General features: G+C 36.3%; 2 protein-coding genes across 2 annotated transcripts in view; both read right to left on the minus strand.

Moving 5' to 3' along the window:
- Positions 1 to 6,579, minus strand: part of LOC107727068 (fragile X mental retardation syndrome-related protein 1-like) — a 13,139-nt gene extending 6,560 nt beyond the window's left edge. Inside the window, exons 1-11 of the mRNA XM_016536832.1 lie at positions 6,529 to 6,579; positions 5,801 to 5,890; positions 4,804 to 4,922; positions 3,052 to 3,145; positions 2,847 to 2,963; positions 2,556 to 2,726; positions 2,391 to 2,469; positions 1,453 to 1,562; positions 1,290 to 1,376; positions 1,010 to 1,208; positions 271 to 450 (exon numbers count right to left, since the gene is read on the minus strand). Of these exons, the coding sequence (XP_016392318.1) occupies positions 271 to 450; positions 1,010 to 1,208; positions 1,290 to 1,376; positions 1,453 to 1,562; positions 2,391 to 2,469; positions 2,556 to 2,726; positions 2,847 to 2,963; positions 3,052 to 3,145; positions 4,804 to 4,922; positions 5,801 to 5,890; positions 6,529 to 6,579 (1,297 nt within the window). The remainder of the gene's footprint in view (positions 1 to 270; positions 451 to 1,009; positions 1,209 to 1,289; positions 1,377 to 1,452; positions 1,563 to 2,390; positions 2,470 to 2,555; positions 2,727 to 2,846; positions 2,964 to 3,051; positions 3,146 to 4,803; positions 4,923 to 5,800; positions 5,891 to 6,528) is intronic.
- Positions 6,580 to 18,371: 11,792 nt separating this feature from the next.
- The window catches only part of LOC107727072 (tetratricopeptide repeat protein 14-like), a 12,015-nt gene continuing 10,491 nt past the window's right edge, over positions 18,372 to 19,895 (minus strand). The window contains exon 12 of the mRNA XM_016536836.1: positions 18,372 to 19,590. Within this exon, the coding sequence (XP_016392322.1) occupies positions 18,858 to 19,590 (733 nt within the window). The 3' untranslated portion in view covers positions 18,372 to 18,857. The remainder of the gene's footprint in view (positions 19,591 to 19,895) is intronic.

The following is a 19,895-nucleotide window of genomic DNA, read 5'->3' on the forward strand; positions in this document are numbered from 1 at the left end:
ATATGCATAAATAAATAAAACAGGTAATTTCTCAAAAAATTAAATTTCATTTAGCATTTCAATTTATATTGTTAAAACATCAGTAAATTATTAAATGTTAAAGCTGAATGAATTTATTTGATTAGACATGGTTTCTGATTTATTTAAACCATTAAAATGGAGTCCAGAAAAAAAAATTAACGGAGGACAAAATAAAACCGATTTCATGAAGCCCTAAAATCTGGTGAATAAAGTGTGTTGCTGCTGAAGGGCAGAAGGGGGCCAGTATACCTGAGCTAATGGAGCTGGACAGCCCTCTGCCGCGGCCCCGGCGCTCTCCCGCTCTCCTCCTGCTGTCCCTCTGCTGTCTGGGGCTGTGCTCGGGCTCCTCTCCTGCCATGGACCAGTCACTCAGCTCCTCCTTGTGCTCAGAGTCGGTCTCCGAGGCGTACGAGTGCTCGGAGTTAGTGCCTGCAAAATAAGTTTCATTTAATTCATGCAAAATACAATTTCCTCCAAATATGTGACCCTGGACCACAAAACCATTCATAAGGGTCAATTTTGTGAAACTGAGATTTATACATCATCTGAAAGCTGAATAAATAAGCTTGCCATTGATGTATGGTTTGTTAGGATCGGACAATATTTGGCCGAGATACAACTATTTGAAAATCTGGAATCTGAGGGTGTAAAAAAATCTAAATATTGAGAAAATCATCTTTAAAGTTGTTCAAATGAAGTTCTTAGCAATGCATATTACTAATCAAAAATTACGTTTTGATATATTTACGGTAGGACATTTACAAAATATCTTCATGGAACATGATCTTTACTTAATATCCTAATGATTTTTGGCATAAAAGAAAAATCTATAATTTTGACCCATACAATGTATTGTTGGCTATTGCTACAAATATACCCCAGCGACTTAACACTGTTTTTGTGCTCCAGGGTCACATATGTGGTGAAGTATGACCTGGACGTGTTTTCGAGTGATTTAGAGAGGTTCACCCGGAAACGGAAGCCCTACCGTAGCCAGACGTGTATGCGGGCCCCCGGCGGCCGCGGCCCCTGCCGGAGTAGGAGCGGTTGATATGGGTGCTGCTCTCTTCAGTGGCGGACCTCTTGTCCTTATCGGCGGGTCGGTTTGGGACGGGCCTGTAGCCCATCCCGATCTGCCGCAGCTGCTCATCAATCTGCAGCCGCTCCAGTCGCAGCTGTTCCACCTCCTGCGCAACACAAACAAGCGCTCTAGTTTCTCCAACACATCGGCGGCCCTTCATCGCTGCGGCTGTACTGTAAATACTCACGTTTAGATAAGCAATATGGTACTCCAGTAGGACCTGTACATTGCTGATACTCTCCTTCGTACCAACAAACGTAAATGGCACCATTCCCTAAGAATAAAAATGCATTATTGTATGTGTTTATATTGATCTGGCTTCTCCTCTGTGCTACTCTCAGGTGTCTTACTTCCTGTCGCGGGAGTTTGTTGTCGTTGTCGCCTTCGATGCGCACTCTCACTACACCAGATTTATCCACAATCTCCTGGATAACCTTGCCATTTTTTCCAATAACCTTCCCTACAAAGAGAAATGATTTGTTAACATAATTTTGCCAGTTAAAGTCAACATATTTAAACGGACCCTATTTCAATGCTTTTGTGTTCTCTCACAAAACTATTCGGTGTACCTTGAGAAACTTCCCTCACAAATCATTTACACTCTCTTGCAAAATGATCGCATTCCCACCTCATATTATAAAATGTTACGTTTTGCGAGTGAACTCCTGTTTAGAAATTAAACTAAACTTATTTTAGAAATGTAAACTTTAAATTAAACTTAAATGAGAAAACGTAAACCAAAATAAGTTTGTTGAATTACTAATTACTAAAATTACCCCCCTCCCAAAAAATAAAAAATAAATAAAATAAAATACAAAATCACATAAATAGTTCTCTTGTTGCGAACAATTTCATGTTGCACTAAAATGTTGTGACTCTTAAATGAAACAAAAACAAAAACAAAAAAAATCTGTCATAGAAATAAAGTATAATAAAATAAAATATAAATATCATATTAAAAACTTTAAAAAATATATTAGAAATTTTGCATTGGCAACTACCTGAAAAAGTTTGTTGAAATATTAAAATGACTAAACCTGAAAAATAAAAATAAATTAATGCCAAAAAAAAAGCATACATAAAATTGGTCAAACTTAAACTAGAATTAAAGCAAAAAGTGAAAATATGAAAATGAAACTAATTAAAAGCATTAATAAATACTACATAGTATATAAATAATTCTAAAATAAGACTTGTGCACTCTAAATTATTTTACATTAACTTCAAGCTTTATACAATTTGTTTCAAAACAAAAACTAAAATAAGATAAAATAAAAAGAATGCATACCAACAAGATTGCGAGGAATCTGCACTGAATCTTCCAGAAACTCGAGATAAATCCTTGCTTTCTGTACCGCCTCAGCAGTCTGTAATGTAAGGTTTAAGAACACATCGTATCCATTACAAAGCACCTGTATAATGTAATGACGGTGTGCACAGAAAGCTGACGCACCTCTCCGTAAACCCTGAAGGTTCGCGTCTCCTCGTCCAGCTCGATGGCGGTCACTCCCGGCAGCTTTCTGGCTTGCTGAATGTTACTGCCGTGGCTCCCGATGGCGAGACCCATGAGGTCCTCTCTCACAGTGAACTCCTCTTGAAACGCCGAGGCCAACTGCTTCGTACTCTACATGCACACCAAGATTTGCACGCTTGAAATTGTAAGTCAGAGTTCATTTTCAACCCTGGTTTAATACTTTGAGTTGCACACTGCATGGTTATTATTATTGTGGCAGTTGCCATTTACCTCGAGATGTTTGGTGGCCTCCTCGTTCCGGGACATGAGCAGGAGTTTGGTGCGGATGCTGCGTAAATGCATGTCACTCAGCAGTGAGACGCGCTTGCCGGTGGCTTCGCTCATGGACTAGTGGTGTTTGGGGAACATAATGTTGGTTAAGCTTTTGTCCTGTTTAAACCTCCTTTCAGAAGTGCCGAGGTTAACTGGGACTCACCAACACAACCAGTTCACTTTGCTCTGGGCTGTAAACAATCCGAATGGCTCCGACCGCCTTTTTGAAGTCCTTGTGGGCTTGTTCATTCTCACATCTAACACGAGCGAAGAAGAAACCAGTTCATGGTTTTAATCAACACTCTTGCAATTATACATATGTTACGATTTGCACCAAAATTTAATGGGGAAAAAAGTTTTCACAAAAAGAAATAGTATATTTTTACAAAAGATAATTAAGCACATTTCACACCCAAATTGTCATTAATATACGGTGGTGATCCTCATTACTGCAATACAGTCTTTTTTGTGATTTTAAGTTCTATTTTTAGCCTTTCTGCCATTATTACACAGTATGGGAGGCGCCAGGAAACAATGGGAGAGGATCAGGAAAGGATGGCTCTGACAGCTATTTTTACATGGACGCAAGTAGGAAATCTTACAAAAATGTCACAAAATATTATAAGAAATATTATATTTTTAAAATATTTTATTAACTTTCTTTTTAGGAAAACTTGAAAATAACTGGAAACAAATAAAACCTTAAACTCCACTACAAATAAATTAAACCTAAACAGAAACTGGAAATATAAAAATAAAAATAAAAGCTAATTCAAACATTTACAAATTTATTTACAAATTCAAAGAATTTGTTTTTTAAATATTTATATTATTTAATATTTTCGATTATTTTTATATTTTTAAAACTAGAAAACTGGAAAATAACCAATTCAAGACTTTAATAAAAATAATAACATTTGAATAATAATAAAAAATATATAATCCAAAAAGGTATGAGATAAAAAGACGCAAAAAAACAAAAAACACCAAATACAAATTTGGTGCTTCTATTTTGTTTAGATATTAATAGTAGTATTAGTAGTTGTTTATTATTTATTTTTAATGCCATGTCAGCATCTAAGGCTATCTTCATGGCAAAAACTGAGTTGGGATAATACAAGACTTTTTGTTTAGATATTATATAAAATACCATATATGACCCTGGACCACAAAACCAGTCATAAGGGTCAATTTTGTGATATTGAGATGTATACATCATGAATAAATACGCTTTCCATTGATGTATGGTTTGTTAGGATCGGACAATATTTGGCCGAGATACAACTATTTGAAAATCTGGAATCTGAGGGTGCAAAAAAAATCTAAATATTGAGAAAATCGTCTTTAAAGTTGTCCAAATGAAGTTCTTGGCAATGCATATTACTAATCAAACATTAAGTTTTGATATATTTACGGTAGGAAATGTACAAATGTTGCTCGGCAACCACTTTGTTGCAACCACAACTGTTTCTGAGGAACTACATTGTTTGGCGGAAGAATACTGTTTTTATTAATATCATTACACTTTATTTGCTCTGTTTTATTCTGTGAAACCGTACTACGTATATGGAATAACCGTTTTATAAAAGCAATAAGCCCTGTGAAGCCGTGGTTTACAGTGAATTTATAACAGCTAAGGGGCGTTGTTACGACGTAAAGCGGAGTGCCTAAATCCCCCTTAGCTGTTATAAATTCACTGTAAACCACGGCTTCACGGGGCTTATTACTTTATTCTTTCACAAAAATAAAAAAATAAATGTTGCCTTGGCAGCTAACAGAATTTAAGTTGAATTAAAAATTAAGTGAAATTAATTCATTTATATAGAAAACTTATATATAAATGTATAATATAAAAATGAAAGCACTGCCTCTCAATGGCAACTGACTCCAAAATGTAAGTTGGTATCTCTAAAACCTCATCTCAAAATAGACCGGTGTTAAAATATCTGCTGCGCTGAATGACAGCTGCAGATGGAAAGTGAACAGCTGACATGCATTGAGATAAGCCTGAGCAAAATGACCAGCGCTGAATAACTGAAGGATGAGATGGAGACGGAATAATAACTTCAATTATACTCTCCAACTGGCACTTGTGTTTATTAATATATACTCTAGGTAGAAAGCTATAGACTCGTGTATGGTGTATACAGCAATTACTACACAAAACCAAACTACAGACGCATTGCTTGGAAGTTTCTTTAGAGAATCAAAATCTGGACTGAGCTGCATATGATCTGATCATTTCTGACCACACCTTAAATTATGAATATGGGCTTCCTGGAGTCTTCTTAGCTGAAATGAACCCACATATCAATCTCACTTCAACTAAACAGCTTATTTTCATTATAAATGGTTCTGAATGGTTAATAGGCTATTATGTGCTTCACTATATAATGATAGTAAAACCAACGAATATGACCGAGAGCATGTTTGAGATTAAGAACAAAGTCAAATTACTGATTTTATATTAGTGTTTACGTAGTGTTATCTTTTATCTAAGCATTCATTGTGATTCTGTTCATATAAATCGTTGAAAGACGACATAACCGAGCGCCTGACTGAATAATACTCAATAACACTTAGCAGATAAACAAACTGAAACCAAAAGTCAGTTATTCTAACCTTGAAACTCAGTTTCTCCTAATGCAAAACACTTTTGTATTTGAAGTCGAGGTTAAATAAACGTTAGCATTATTCTGAAGTAATGTTTTTCTTATTTAAATATTATCCTCGCACAGCTGCTAACCGGCTAACGGCTAACAGCCACTGAGTCGAGTACTATTTATATGCGTCGAAAGTACACGATGTAGCTCGATTTCCAATATTTTCTTCAAAGTTTTATCATCCTCGCTGTCTTAAGATACGAATGCGTGTGTACAGTAAAAGAGAATGGAGTAAAATAAAGTATTTACCTTATAATAAGCTCCATTGGAGCCACGGACCTCCACCGTCAGTTCCTCCATGTTGAGCGCGAAGAGGATGCTGGGTAAAGTTCTAGAACTCTACAGGGCTCAGCAGTGAACCCTGAGGAACGAACCCACATATCTCACTTCAACTAAACAGCTTATTTTCATTATAAATGGTTCTGAATGGTTAATAGGCTATTATGTGCTTCACTATAATGATAGTAAAACCAACGAATATGACCGAGAGCATGTTTGAGATTAAGAACAAAGTCAAATTACTGATTTTATATGAGTGTTTACGTAGTGTTATCTTTTATCTAAGCATTCATTGTGATTCTGTTCATATAAATCGTTGAAAGACGACATAACCGAGCGCCTGACTGAATAATACTCAATAACACTTAGCAGATAAACAAACTGAAACCAAAAGTCAGTTATTCTAACCTTGAAACTCAGTTTCTCCTAATGCAAAACACTTTTGTATTTGAAGTCGAGGTTAAATAAACGTTAGCATTATTCTGAAGTAATGTTTTTCTTATTTAAATATTATCCTCGCACAGCTGCTAACCGGCTAACGGCTAACAGCCACTGAGTCGAGTACTATTTATATGCGTCGAAAGTACACGATGTAGCTCGATTTCCAATATTTTCTTCAAAGTTTTATCATCCTCGCTGTCTTAAGATACGAATGCGTGTGTACAGTAAAAGAGAATGGAGTAAAATAAAGTATTTACCTTATAATAAGCTCCATTGGAGCCACGGACCTCCACCGTCAGTTCCTCCATGTTGAGCGCGAAGAGGATGCTGGGTAAAGTTCTAGAACTCTACAGGGCTCAGCAGTGAACCCTGAGGAACTCCTTCATACTACATACAGTACTTTAGCCTGAGATGCTGTATAGTAAAGTAAACAAATGTATACTTGAACAGTTTTTTATATATATATATATATAAATGGTTCTGTTGACTTTTACTTTTACTTTCACTACATTTTGAAATTGGTTCAAACAGCTTCATTTGATTTGTTTTGTGAATCGCAAATCTGAATCAAAGACAACAGAGTTATGGGGAATCCGGAAAAAAAATACACTTAAACTTTAACCTGTGTTTTGGATATAATTATTTTTTTAACAGCTTAAACATTATACATTATGAAAAAGTTAGTAATTTCCATTGAACCTAAGAAACTGTTCATATTTGTAATATTTAGCAGATAGCGTGTCACCTACAGAATATAATCTACAGTTTTAAGACATGTATGTTAATCAGTGACTAGAAAATATCTGATAACACTTGAAAAATAATTTAACCTGAAACGGCTAAATTAACACTCACTTTTCTTCAAACATATTGCACTTATAAACAAAGTTTATATGTGGCGCATGCATAAAAAGACAAATTACTGACAGTATAACAATGAAACAATTGCAAAGAAGTTGCCAAGGTGTTCTCGTGTTTTAGTGCATTGTTTAGTGTTTCCAGTGGTGTTCTGGGTGGTTGCCATGGCATTGCTAAACAGTTGTTAAGGTGTTCTCAGTGTTTTTAGTTCATTGTTATGTGGTTGCATTCATGTGACATATTGGAGTTTAACACTTATGGTCAGGCATTTGTTCAGATCACTAACCTCAGCTATCTGCAGTAGTAATAGTGTTGCTTTCCTTATCAAGCACCCATAATAATAAATCCAGCAGCTGCAATGCACACTGGGAAAACATGCGTCGCTCTGGACTTTACATATAAAATGAGGCAGAGGCATGCTACCATATTTTATTCGCTTACTGAATCAGTTGGAGAGATATTCTGGATATCCTAACATAGACTCCAGCATCCGTCAATCATCCATGTTGCCATGGCTACTGTATAATCAGCTGCGCCGTTATTGATGTCATTCACTTGTACCTTTGATACTTGGTACATTTAATATCATTTATTACTTTTAGCCAATTATTTTTCTCATGGGCTACTTTAAATATATTCCCATAACTGTATCATTACTTTTACTATCATGCATGTGAATTTTACTAATTACTAATTAATCCTCTATTATACACACCTTTTCACACATTGACGTCATACATTACATATTTACATAACCGCTTAAAATGTTCTTAATATTGACATTTTAATGATCAAATTATATAATAAAGAGAATTCTTCAACCAAATATTCAGTTTTCTGAATATGACACATTTAAAGTTATTAAATATAACTTTGAATGGCACTTTATTACATCAAAATTATAAACACTATCCCTTCTTTCTACTTTTTACTTTGCTTTATTATTTCTTTAATTGATGTATTTTAAATTGTGGCTGGAACAAAACCATGCTATGACAAATTCACCATAAAAAGCAATGAAAATTGCAAACAGTGTATTCAAAATTTCAGAAATTCATGTTGACTTGTTTGTTTAAACAAAAAAATAAATAAATAAATAAAATAACTGTCTTTCACTAACAGAATGAGATCACAAATGAAGTGCCAGAAGTTGGAAAAATGGGGCAAATCTGATACTGACATCTAGTGGTGAAATATCAATAATTTTATTTAGATATTCTCATACACTGATTTCAGCCATTAATATTTGATAAAAAGAATCCAACATTTTCAAGCAAAACAATGGCCTCTTAATATAATACTACATTAGTTGTTTAATAATATGTAGTCTACCTACATTTATATTAATGTTTGTTTTATATACTATATATTTATTAGAAATTCTATTTAAATATGTATTATATATATAAAAAATATATATAAATCATAGTTATTACACACACACATACAATATATTATTGATAAATATTACTAAAATGTAGTCTGTTCAAACACTTGAATAGGCAAATTCACATTAAACTACAGTTAGCCACATATTTTATTTACACAACACTCATTCATCCACTATAGATTTATATTCATATTTGATATGCATTAAGCATTTACATGCATTAACATGTTTGGGTGCCCAAAGCTCAGGCACATTTCTTCAGCAAATGTTATTCATCATGAGCGCCTCATGTTTTTCTGGGAATAAATATTTGGGGCAGGGGTTCCCGCAATCACTCTCACCCCACATGTGTCAAATCTGCAGGCAAAATAACCTACAGTGTGTGCCGCTGTAAATGTCTGCCATATAAGCGTTTATATGGTCTGACTGATAGTATAGCCCGTGTTCAGACTTAAACCAGTTTACGAATTCCATTATGCTAAGCCCGAGCACTCTCACCGCTGATGAATGATTATAAAAATACATAATCTCCAGAGGTACCATCATTGCACTACGACAGGGAAATTTCATTCATTCTATCCAATTTTTCCCTTATTTAAAAAAGAAATTACTGGCCCCCAGTAATCAGATATACAGGCGGGCTGTTTCTGGAGTTAAGCCCAACTTCTATTAGAATTTCGTCTTCTCTCATTTTTAGGAAACACGCGTACACACCGAGATACTCGAGGGCTCATTTGGACAAGCCCCTTCCTTAGTTTCAATGTTTTTAATGCGTTTATATGATGAAATCCATCTTTAATATTTGAGCCAGAATGCTTACTGTCTCGGATGCTAACAAAAGTCATACATTTGCTACATATTACTTTATCTAATAGTCTTTCCATGTGAAAAAGAAGTACACTTGACAGAAATGATAACACTTTACCAGCAGGTTTGATTTATTAACATTCGTTAACTACATCATGAACTAAGAATGAATACGCATTCATAAATCTTAGATCATGTTAATTTCAACATTTACTACATTTTTTAAGATCAAACGTTGTATCTGTTAATATTAATAATAGTAATGCACAGTGAACATGAACATTTTTGCTAACTAACATCAACGAAAATTAGTAAATGTTGTAAAAAGATATTTCTTACTGTTAATGTTAATACATTAACAAATGAGGCCTTAAAGTAATACTATTCTTACTATATATGATTATTGCAATTAAATAAAATGTAATATAGTTTCAATTTATATTAAATGCAACTTTAGAGTTCTTTTTTTTTGCTCACTTAAGTAGGAAATGAGTATATCTTTGTATATAATTATTTATAATTATTTCTATAGTCTCGGTCATATTGGTTATATTGTCTTGGAAATATGGATAAAAAAGTGTACTGCTGAATGTACTGACAGGCATTTATGGTAAAAATATTTTTTTATATACTGTATGTAATTTTTTATATACTGCAATGTAATTTCTATCAAAGTTGTACATCATGCATTTAAATATATTTGTAATTACACACTGTAATGATGAAGTTGCAATTTAGTACATTTAAAATATATTAACTTTAAATGTAATATCAAATAACACTAGATTTAAAATTATAATCAAGTACTTCACGTGTGTTAGTTAGCACATCAAAATAAGTAGCACCACAAAATGTAATTAAAACAATGATTTAAAGTGTACTTTAAAGTAACACGTTTCATTTGAGTGCACTTAATGTACTTAAGTGTGCTAAAAAAACACTAACCCCCAGTTTCACAGACAAGGCTTAAGCCTAGTCCCAGACTAAAATGTAAATCTGAGCTGTTTCAACTATTTCTGTCAGAAAGTTGCAGACTGTTTAATACAAATAAAAAAATGTCTTATTATTAAATAAACTCAATTGATATTTTCTCAGATTTCCATTCTGTAACACTCTGGTACGGTGCCACGCAGTTTGTAAACATCAGTGTTTTGAGCTAGACCCATGTAGTGCACGTAGCTTCCTGAATGAAAAATTATAATTATTTTCTCATAATCAGACAAAACTGAAGAGGCTGACACAGGAGCGAGCGTATCTATTAGTTCGCGCCCCGCGCATGTCCAATTTCTCTTCAATCTGTGATGCTTTTTTAGCTATAATTGAAAATTAGCCGTACATCTTTTTTTTGGAGAAGGGTAATTTATCACGGCCCTTTGTTCCTCCGTGACACTTTAGCCCTGCCGCTAACAAGGCTTCGAGAGCCGAGGGGTTGAGCCGCGGCGAGCGATTCTGCCGTACGGATGCATTTTCGCTGCTTTGTTGCTAATTGTGGCCTCCTTTCTATTGAATGGTGAGTCGAGTAAAAGAGCTTGTTGGCTCGATGCAGTGGAGCTCTCCGGCCCTCTCTGGCTATTATCAAAGATACTCTTGATCTTTTCAAAAGCAGGAAATAGATTTTTTCCCTCCTGTATAGGAAAAAAAGTAATTTGCAATGCATCCATTAGTTCTTCATTAAAGCAAGATTAAATTGCACTGCAAATCACATCTGCCTTTGGATGATTAAAGGGTGGCATTTTATAGGCCAAAACTAATTACTAGTCCAAATGAACGAGAGTAAAAAAAAACAGGCATGTTTTTACATTAGATAGTGTGGCTTGTAATTAGATTGAAGCTAATTCCACTATTTCATCTCTTTTAATGAGATGAGACTGTCCTCATCTTTCCCCTCATTTTTGTCAACCCCGCACTATAACGGCTCCAAATGTATAATTTCGATAATACAGAGAGTTTTTAATAATGAAATTTCCAAGTAACCTGCTACAAGTGACTGTTTCGTCCCGTATTGAATTATTACACACGGAAAATGAGGAGGGAAGATTTAGAGGTTGTGAATTGATGTTTCCAGCCAGACTGCGTGACCTGATGCTGCCGCATGTTTAAAAAGAACGATTTCTGAGTGCCATTTTTATGGGGAGTCTTCATCAGTCTGCAAGTTTCTATTTAGTTATGATACGTGCTTGTTATGATGCACTTGGTGGTTGCTAGGGCACTGATATTAGTTGATAAGGTGTTGTGGGTGGTTGCTAGGGCATTAGTAGATTGTTGCTATGGTGTTCAGAGTGGTTGCTAGGCCTTTGCTATGCTCAGGCATTGCTGAGTGGTTACTAAGGTGTTCTGTGTGGTTGCTAGGGTGTTGCTAAGTTTGTATGGTGTTCCGAGTGGTTGCTAGACTGTTGTTATGCTCAAGTGTTGTTGAGTGATGACTAAGGTGTTCTGCGTGATTTCTAGGGTGTTGCTAAGTGGTTGTTATGGTGTTCAGGGTGGTTGCTAGGACTTTGCTATGCTCAACAGTTGCTGAGTAGTTACTAAGGTGCTCTGTGTGGTTGCTAGGGTGTTGCTAAGTTGTTAGGGTTTTCCGGGTGGTTGTTAGGCTTTGCTATGTGGTTTCTAATGGTGCTTTTCCACTGTGTGGTACGACTCGGCTCGGCACGGCTCAGTACGGCACGGCACGGCTCGGTTTGCGTTTCCACTGCAGTTCAGTACCGCTTTAGAATGGGCGGGATTATTCACATGTCGTTGTTGTTGCGCCGGCTCTACTGCTGCGACTCCTGAAAAACTTTTTCATTCCACGTCGCCCCATCAAGCTCTCGCTGGATCCGCTCCTCTGCTATCAACGAGAGGAACGTCTGTTCTTCCGCAACAGACCACGAAACAGCAATTTTTTTGGTTGTTAAAAAAGGTGCGCTCGTTCAAAACAGTTGCGTTCGATCCTTCGCTGGCTGTGCTGATTTAAATCTAGCGGTTCTGTTGTGTTTGTGTCGCAAGTTCACTGACGCAGGTAGTGGCGATTCCGGTTCGCTTGGAACCTCAACCGAGGTGGTACTAAAAAAAGTACCAGGTACCAGGTACTGTACCCAGTGGAAAACCCCCCAAAAGTGAACCGTACCGAGCCGTACCATGCAGTGGAAAAGCACCATAAGGTGTGTGGGTGGCTGTTCTAGCATTGATAAGTGGTTGTTATAGAGTTCTTAGTGGTTGCTAGGATATCAGTAGATGGTTGTTATGGTATTCAGGGTAGTTGCTAGGCCTTTGCTATGCTAAAGCATTGCTGAGTTGTTTCTAAAGTGTTCTGCGTGGTTGCTAGGGTGTTTTCTAAGTTGTTATGGTGTTCCGGGTGGTTGTTAGGCTTTGCTATGCGGTTCACAAGGTGTGTGAGTGGTTTTTCGAGCATTGATAAGGGGTTGCTAGGGAATCAGTAGATGATTGCTATGGTGTTCAGGGTGGTTGCTTGGCTTTTGCTATGCTCAAGCATTGCTGAGTGGTTACTAAGCGGTTCTGTGGGGTTGCTAGGGTGTTGCTAAGTTGTTATTGTGTTCAGGGTGGTTGATAGGCTTTGCTATGTAGTTGATAAGGTGTGTGGGTCATTGTTCTAATGTTAATAAGTGGATGTTATAAGGTGGTTGCCAGGGGTGTGAAGTAACGAATTACAAATACTCACGTTACAGTAATTACGTAGTTTTTATCAGTAATTGTACTTTTTTTAGTAGTTTAAAAATTGTGTACTTTTACTTTTACTTGAGTACATTTTAAGTGATGTATCGGTACTTTTACTCCGCTATTTTCCTCCGTTTGTGGTCCTTACATGCTTATTATAATTTTATTTTTATCCATCAACGTGATTAGTGATAGTAATAGGTCTCGTGACTTTCGTCAAATCAAATTGTGCATAGAAAACTTTAACCGTCAACTGTTTATCATGGCTACTGGAAGTGCATTCTTCAAGCATCAATTCAGTCGCATCTTCCTCTAACTTAATATGTTAAGGTAAATTTCGGATTTCTGCTTACTAAATGATTTACGCTTGCCTATCTACACGGCCTGAAATTTGGTGTGAGGTTGCGGGTATTGCATACAGTGTTAACTCCCGCAAGTGCCACGTTCGGTAAATTCCCACTCACTTATGAGACGCTAAGCGTTTGCTATGATTAAGTGTTGTTGAGCGGTTACAAATGGGTTCTGTGTGGTTTCTATGCGGTTACTAAGGTGTGTGGGTGGTTGTTGTAGTGTTAATAAGTGGTTGTTATAGAGTTCTTAGTGGTTGCTAGGGCATCAGTAGATGGTTTCTATGGAGTTCAGAGTGGTTGTTAGGACTTTGCTATGCTCAAACATTGCTGAGTGGTTACTAAGTTGTTCTGCATGGTTGCTAAGGTGTTTTCTAAGTTGTTATGGTGTTCCGGGTGGGTGTTAGGCTTTGCTATGCGGTTGATAAGGTGTGTGAGTGTTTTTTTCTAGCATTGATAGGGGGTTGCTAGGGCATCAGTAGATGGTTGCTATGGTGTTCTGGGTGGTTGCTTGGCTTTTGCTATGCTCAAGCATTGCTGAGTGGTTACTAAGAGGTTATTTGTGGTTGCTAGGGTGTTACTAAATTGTTATGGTGTTCAGGGTGGTTGTTAGTCAAGGCTATGCAGTTGCTAAGGTGTGCGGGTCTTTGTTCTAATGTTAATAAGTGGTTGTTATAAGGTGGTTGCTAGGCCTTTGCTATGCTCAAGTGTTGTTGAGTAGTTATTAAGGTGTTCTGTGTGGTTGCTAGGGTGTTGCTAAGTTGTTATGGTGTTCTGAGTGATTGTTAGGCTTTGCTATGTTGATAAGGTGTGTGGGTGGTTTCTCCCGTGTTAATAAGTGGTTGCTAGGGCATCAGTATATATTAGATATTAGTTGATAGCAGTGTTAATTTCGTTGCCGAATAATTTTCGTCATAATTTTCGTCAACAACATTTTTTTTCACCGACAACAACGAGACGATAACGAACTAAAACTCTTTTTGAATGACAAAAACTATGACGTAAATCTATTGACATTTTCGTCAATGAATAAAAACGAGACGAAAATGTTAGGGAGGGACAATTTGGGAAGAGATTCATTCAGAACGAATCCGCTGCATAGTTAGGAGGTTAGATGCGTACCTATGTGTGGTTGTTACAGAGTTCTTAGTAGTTACAAGGGCAATACTAGATGGTTGCTATGGTGTTCAGGGTGGAAGGTATAATGTGTGGATTGTCTATCATTGCTAAGTTATTAATAAAGTATTTTATGTGGCTGCTAAGGTGTTGCTAAGTGGTTGTTATGGTATTTTTCTAGGGCTTTGCTATGCCGTTGCTTGATGTGATTGGGTAGTTGTTGTGACATTGCTAAATGGTTGCTAGGATGTTGATAAGTAGTTTTTATGATATTCTTAGTGGTTGCAAGAGCATTAGTAGATGGTTGTTATGGTGTTCAGAGTGGAAGGTATGATGGGTGACTCCTCTTGTGTTGCTAAAAGGTTACTGAGATGTTTTGTGTGGTTGCTAGGTTGTTGCTATGCAGTTGCTAAACTGTGAGAGGTGGTTGTTCTAGCATTGCTAAGTGGTTGCTAGAGTGTTGATAAGTGGTTGTTATGGTGTTTTTAGTGGTTTCTAGGGCATTAGTAGATGGTTGCTAGGGCTTTGCCAAGAGGTTGTTATTGCTTTCAGGGTGTTTTAGTGCTTTGCCATGCAGTTGCTATGGTGTCCACAGTGGTTACTAGGCCTTTGCTACGCAGTTGGAAGGTATGATGGATGGTTTCTAATATGGCTTTGCGGAGTAAGGAGGAGGAGGTATTCGGGGCGAAGAAGGGCAAACATCAGGGAACAACAGAAAAAAAAAGACACTTGAGTGAAAAACGAGAAAACAAACGGAGGGGAATACACGGAGGTAACTGTTTTGGTCGGTTCTTCTGTCACAATCTGTGAACAGAAATAAAGGTATCAATAAGATATATAAAAAAAAGGTGTCAAAATTATAAAGGTATAATTTTGTCCAATTTTTTAAGAATATATGAAAATATTATGCAATTGCGTGTATTTTGGATATACGAAATGCTAGCAACATTATCTTTATGAAGACAAAACTGGCCATTTATTTTCCAAAATGACCACCAAAACTTTCCACCACCGTCACTTCCACCATATAATTCTATTAAATACAATCGTTTGAGATGCGGTTGTAATTACAGAATTAACTAGTTTCATGGTAAGATCATGTTTACGTTTTGTATTTTAACATTTATATCCCGCCGCAATGCCTCGCCTCATAGGCTTACATTTAGGCCTACATTACTGTAAGTGTGTTTTACTCCATTTTGCAGTCTTTGCATCACCGATACATTACGCTTACCTTGTATTGAACCCAGAACATTTCTGTAAATAGCCTAAACAGTTTGTGTGGTCTTTTAAGGTGCGGTGACAGTTACCGTTGCTGTGCGAAATTTCGCGGGCGAATTGAATTCCATTCATCCGTGCGACTGGGCGAAAAACTTTCCCTCGCTCATGTTAAAGTTGGTCACGCGAATTCGGGCTCGACCAATAGCAACCCGTTTCTTTGGTCTGAAACTGACTTCTTCATTCATCGCTACACTATTGATTGACAATAGAATTTGGACAGTTTTTTGCCTCAAAATTTCGCGTACATGTGATCGCACCTTTAGAATATGAAATATCAGGTCAGCCACATTTTCTTATGAAAATTATTGATTATTGAATGAAACAAAAATACAAACCCACAAGGGACGGATGGGCCATATGAGATTTGGTTCTCAGCTGGAAGATTAAAATTATTATTTCTTGCTATTTATATCTAATGTAGGCCTATTCCTTTGTCCAAGAAGTTTAAAGGGGCTGTTACTTCTAATTATTCAAAAACTTAAGGCTAAGTAAGACTTTATGTTCATTTTCCTTTCGAACATGAAGTCATGCACCAAGAACTCAATACTAGGTACTTCCTTTAATTCAACCAGAAGATGTATTTTTCCTGTTTCAGCTTGAATTGAAAGCCTCTTCATAGTCAGCATGTTCCTCAGTCTGATTATCCCTTCAGAGAATAGCTTCATACAAACCAAATTTCTCCTCGGAAAGGGCCCGTCCAGTTTTCCATCATGGAGTGGCACAGAGGGATGATGGGTAATTCCTGGATGGAAAATCTGTCATTTCATCGAACGCAGTCATGTCTGTCCTAAGCCCACAGCCATTATTACGACTTACTCAAGGACTAGTGGACCTTTAGTGCCACACATCTTCTGCTGTATAGGTATATATGTGCTTGTATTCATTATATATTGTGTATAATTGAAAAAAATAATAATTAGAGTGGTCCTACAAACTTATGTTTGATTGTCAGTACATTCAGCTATACACTTTAATCATATTTCAAAGACAACAAAATTATACAATTACATACAAAGATGTACTAAAGTGGGTAAAAAGCACTCTAAAGTCCAGCTAACTGCCAGAGCTGGGTAGATTACTAACTAATTGTAGTCTGTTACTGATTCCAGATTACGTGATAAAAATTGTAGTGAGTAACTATTTTAGGTAATGTAATCAGACTACTTTTAGATTACTTTTGACCAAACTCGTTAATCACATTGATTTGAACGGGATAATCTTGTACCATATTGATATAAAAATACAATGAGAATAAAAAATATATTCAATTTGTTGTTATTAACAACATGAAGTGCATTAAATATAACGGTTTCCCAAACTGGGGCTCGTGAAGGAACTGCAGGGGGTTTGTGAGTTTAATGAAAAGCTAACAATTAATTAAATCATAATGTAAAATGAAACTAAATAATTTTAAAATAACAATCAAAACAAAACACTTACTAGAAAAGATGAAATATTTTGTTTATCTGCATGTCATGTGACCATTAACCAACATTAGAGAACCGTGAACATGCAAATGTGTTATTATCTTATTATTCCCTTAAAATCTCAGTACTTCAAGTAAATATATTAGGTGAAAGAAGTTCGGCTGACAAAAAAGGTTGGAAATCCCTGCTTTACATGCAAATAAGAAATAATGTGAATTTGTGCACTTTAATGTGTTTGAAAGACAAAAGCCTTTCAAAGACAAAGACTTGTGTGAATAATATGTAATCAATAAAAAAAGTAACTAGTCTTATATATATATATATAACATTTAAAAATGTAATATAATCTAATTACAAGTATTTTATTTTTGGATTAGTTAATCCAGATTACATGGAATCAGTTACTAGTGTTGCTAGCTGCATTTAATATACATTTAAACGAATATATTTTCATTTAATTGCAGTCATCATGAAAGTACGTGCCCAAAACATAATTCAGTTCACACTTATCTGTATTCTTTTAAAGTAACCAATATTATTATATTTAATATTAAAATATTAAAGCCAAATTCTTTAAGTTGCAAACAGCATGTCTTCATTATATCTACAATATATTTTAAAAAGGAAGTTCCTTACAAGGGGATTATCATATTTTCTGGGGTCCTTGGTATTGAACAGTCAAGACCCCTGTTCTACAATTAAGCAGTAACTGTCCTGTAAGCCAATTAATAAAATCAAACTTTATAAATAATCTTTTTCTTTCATTGTTTCTCGCTTCACTGAAAATGACCTGCATGTGTTGCATCTTGACTGTGTTTCAGTTATTGGAAGGCTGAATTATTATAATATTATGAGGCAAAAGGACATCAAAAGTCCATTACAGAGGAAGCCCAGTGTTATACTGCCCTCTGATGGACTGCACACTGAATTTGGAATTATTTTCAATTAATATTTCATATGTACAGTGGTAATATCAAACTAAAACAATAATCAAATAAATATATCAAATATATGAATATTCATAGTACTTTCTTTAAACTGTCTATCTTAAATTATTTCAATGTTTTTACGAAACCAAACATATCTATTGAATATTGTTTAAATTGGTCATCACTTTACAGATTTTATCCATTTCCGATCTCAGTGCTTTTGGAAACAAACAAACACACACACACACACACAGACTTTTTTTTTTCAATCATATTGTATTTTCAAATTTTAATAATTCAACAAAGAGCATTAAACTGAACCTTAGGTTGTTAAGCTTGACCAGAGCATATTTCTCCAAGTCTGCTTTACATTTTAGTGTGTTAAGTCCTAAAACTTGAATGTGGCTTATAGTTGATGATTTGGCTTTCTGGAACCCTGCTGGAAGACCACTTTGCATCCCGTAGGAAACCATTTATACCTTTAATATACAGTGTTTCAACAGACAGAGCAAACCATGACCATTACACTCATTTATTTGAACACTGACATTATACTGAATGCAAATTATAATACTGAGGCATCATTCAACTCACAAATTTTGGCTTTGCTCCCCCCCCCCTTTCCCCTCCACAAACAAATCTAACCTCAAATTATGAAACTAAACAGTTCTGATCAACCTATCATTAACTATCATATATTTCAATCGCTGTACGTGAGGGTTAAACCTGCTAGTTCTAGTAATGAAAGCACCACTAGTGTTACTCTTGACAGCTCTTTTACTTTTTCAGCGTTTTTTCCTTCTCAAATTCAGAGACTTGACTGAAAATGTCAAGCAAGTTGGAAGGGACATCTTTTTTTAGGGTTACACCTGAAGACTTCCAGCCATTATCTTGATCACGACTATTTCTCTCCGCTCTATCCATCTTCTCATTCCCGCCTCGCTCCGACTCGCTACGTTTTCTGCCTCGCGAGGAAAATTCCTTAGTGTGTCGCTCAGATCTGTGGGAGTATTCGGACTGGGTTGAGGAGGAAGAATCCCTCCGGTTTCTGGCATGCTCAGACGTGCTCGGAGTCCTGTGTCGATCTGTAACTTGGCCGTTCACACCAGGACGTCCCAGTCTAGACGCTTCAGGCTGGGCTCCATACGTGACGTTCTCCAGGCTTCTGTCGATAGCATCATCTAACTTACCTCTGCCGTCTTCGTGTCGGCTTTTGCCCCAAGACTGTTCTCCTTCGCTGATGAGTTTGCTTATGGTATGTTTCTGGTCGATGTAGGAAGCGGAGGTGTTAGCAGGAGCGGGAAACCACTCTGTGTCAGCTTCCGCCGTTTTATCGCTACAAGACGACGCTCTCCGCTTGTGTTTCTTACTGCCGTGAGATGAGCGCCGGCGCTTGTGTTTCCGTTTCTTCGTTTTTTTGCGACTCGATGGAGGCGAGTCGTCGCTTGTAGTTGAGGACGTATCTGAAGATGTAGAGAACGAGGTCGACCGCTTCCTTTTCTTCTTCAGTCTAAATGGAAGCAAACATCACGCTGAAACGAGCAGGGCATTGTGAGCGCCCATCAGAAAATGGAGCATCAGCAAAGATTAAAACAGTAAAATAGAAGAGTTCTTACCTTGTTTTGATGGAAGAAATACTCAAAGATTTCAATGGTCACATACACAATGCAACGTTTGTGTGACTGATTTTATAAATCAGGGCTAGGCAATATAGTTTAACACTTTCCGGCTTTCCGTGTTTTCACTTCTATATAGAAGGAGGCTATATATACAGTATACACACAGTATATATATATATATATATATATATATATA

Source organism: Sinocyclocheilus rhinocerous, unplaced genomic scaffold, assembly GCF_001515625.1.
Source record: "Sinocyclocheilus rhinocerous isolate Xijiao unplaced genomic scaffold, SAMN03320098_v1.1 scaffold1960, whole genome shotgun sequence".
Taxonomy (NCBI): Eukaryota; Metazoa; Chordata; class Actinopteri; order Cypriniformes; family Cyprinidae; genus Sinocyclocheilus; species Sinocyclocheilus rhinocerous.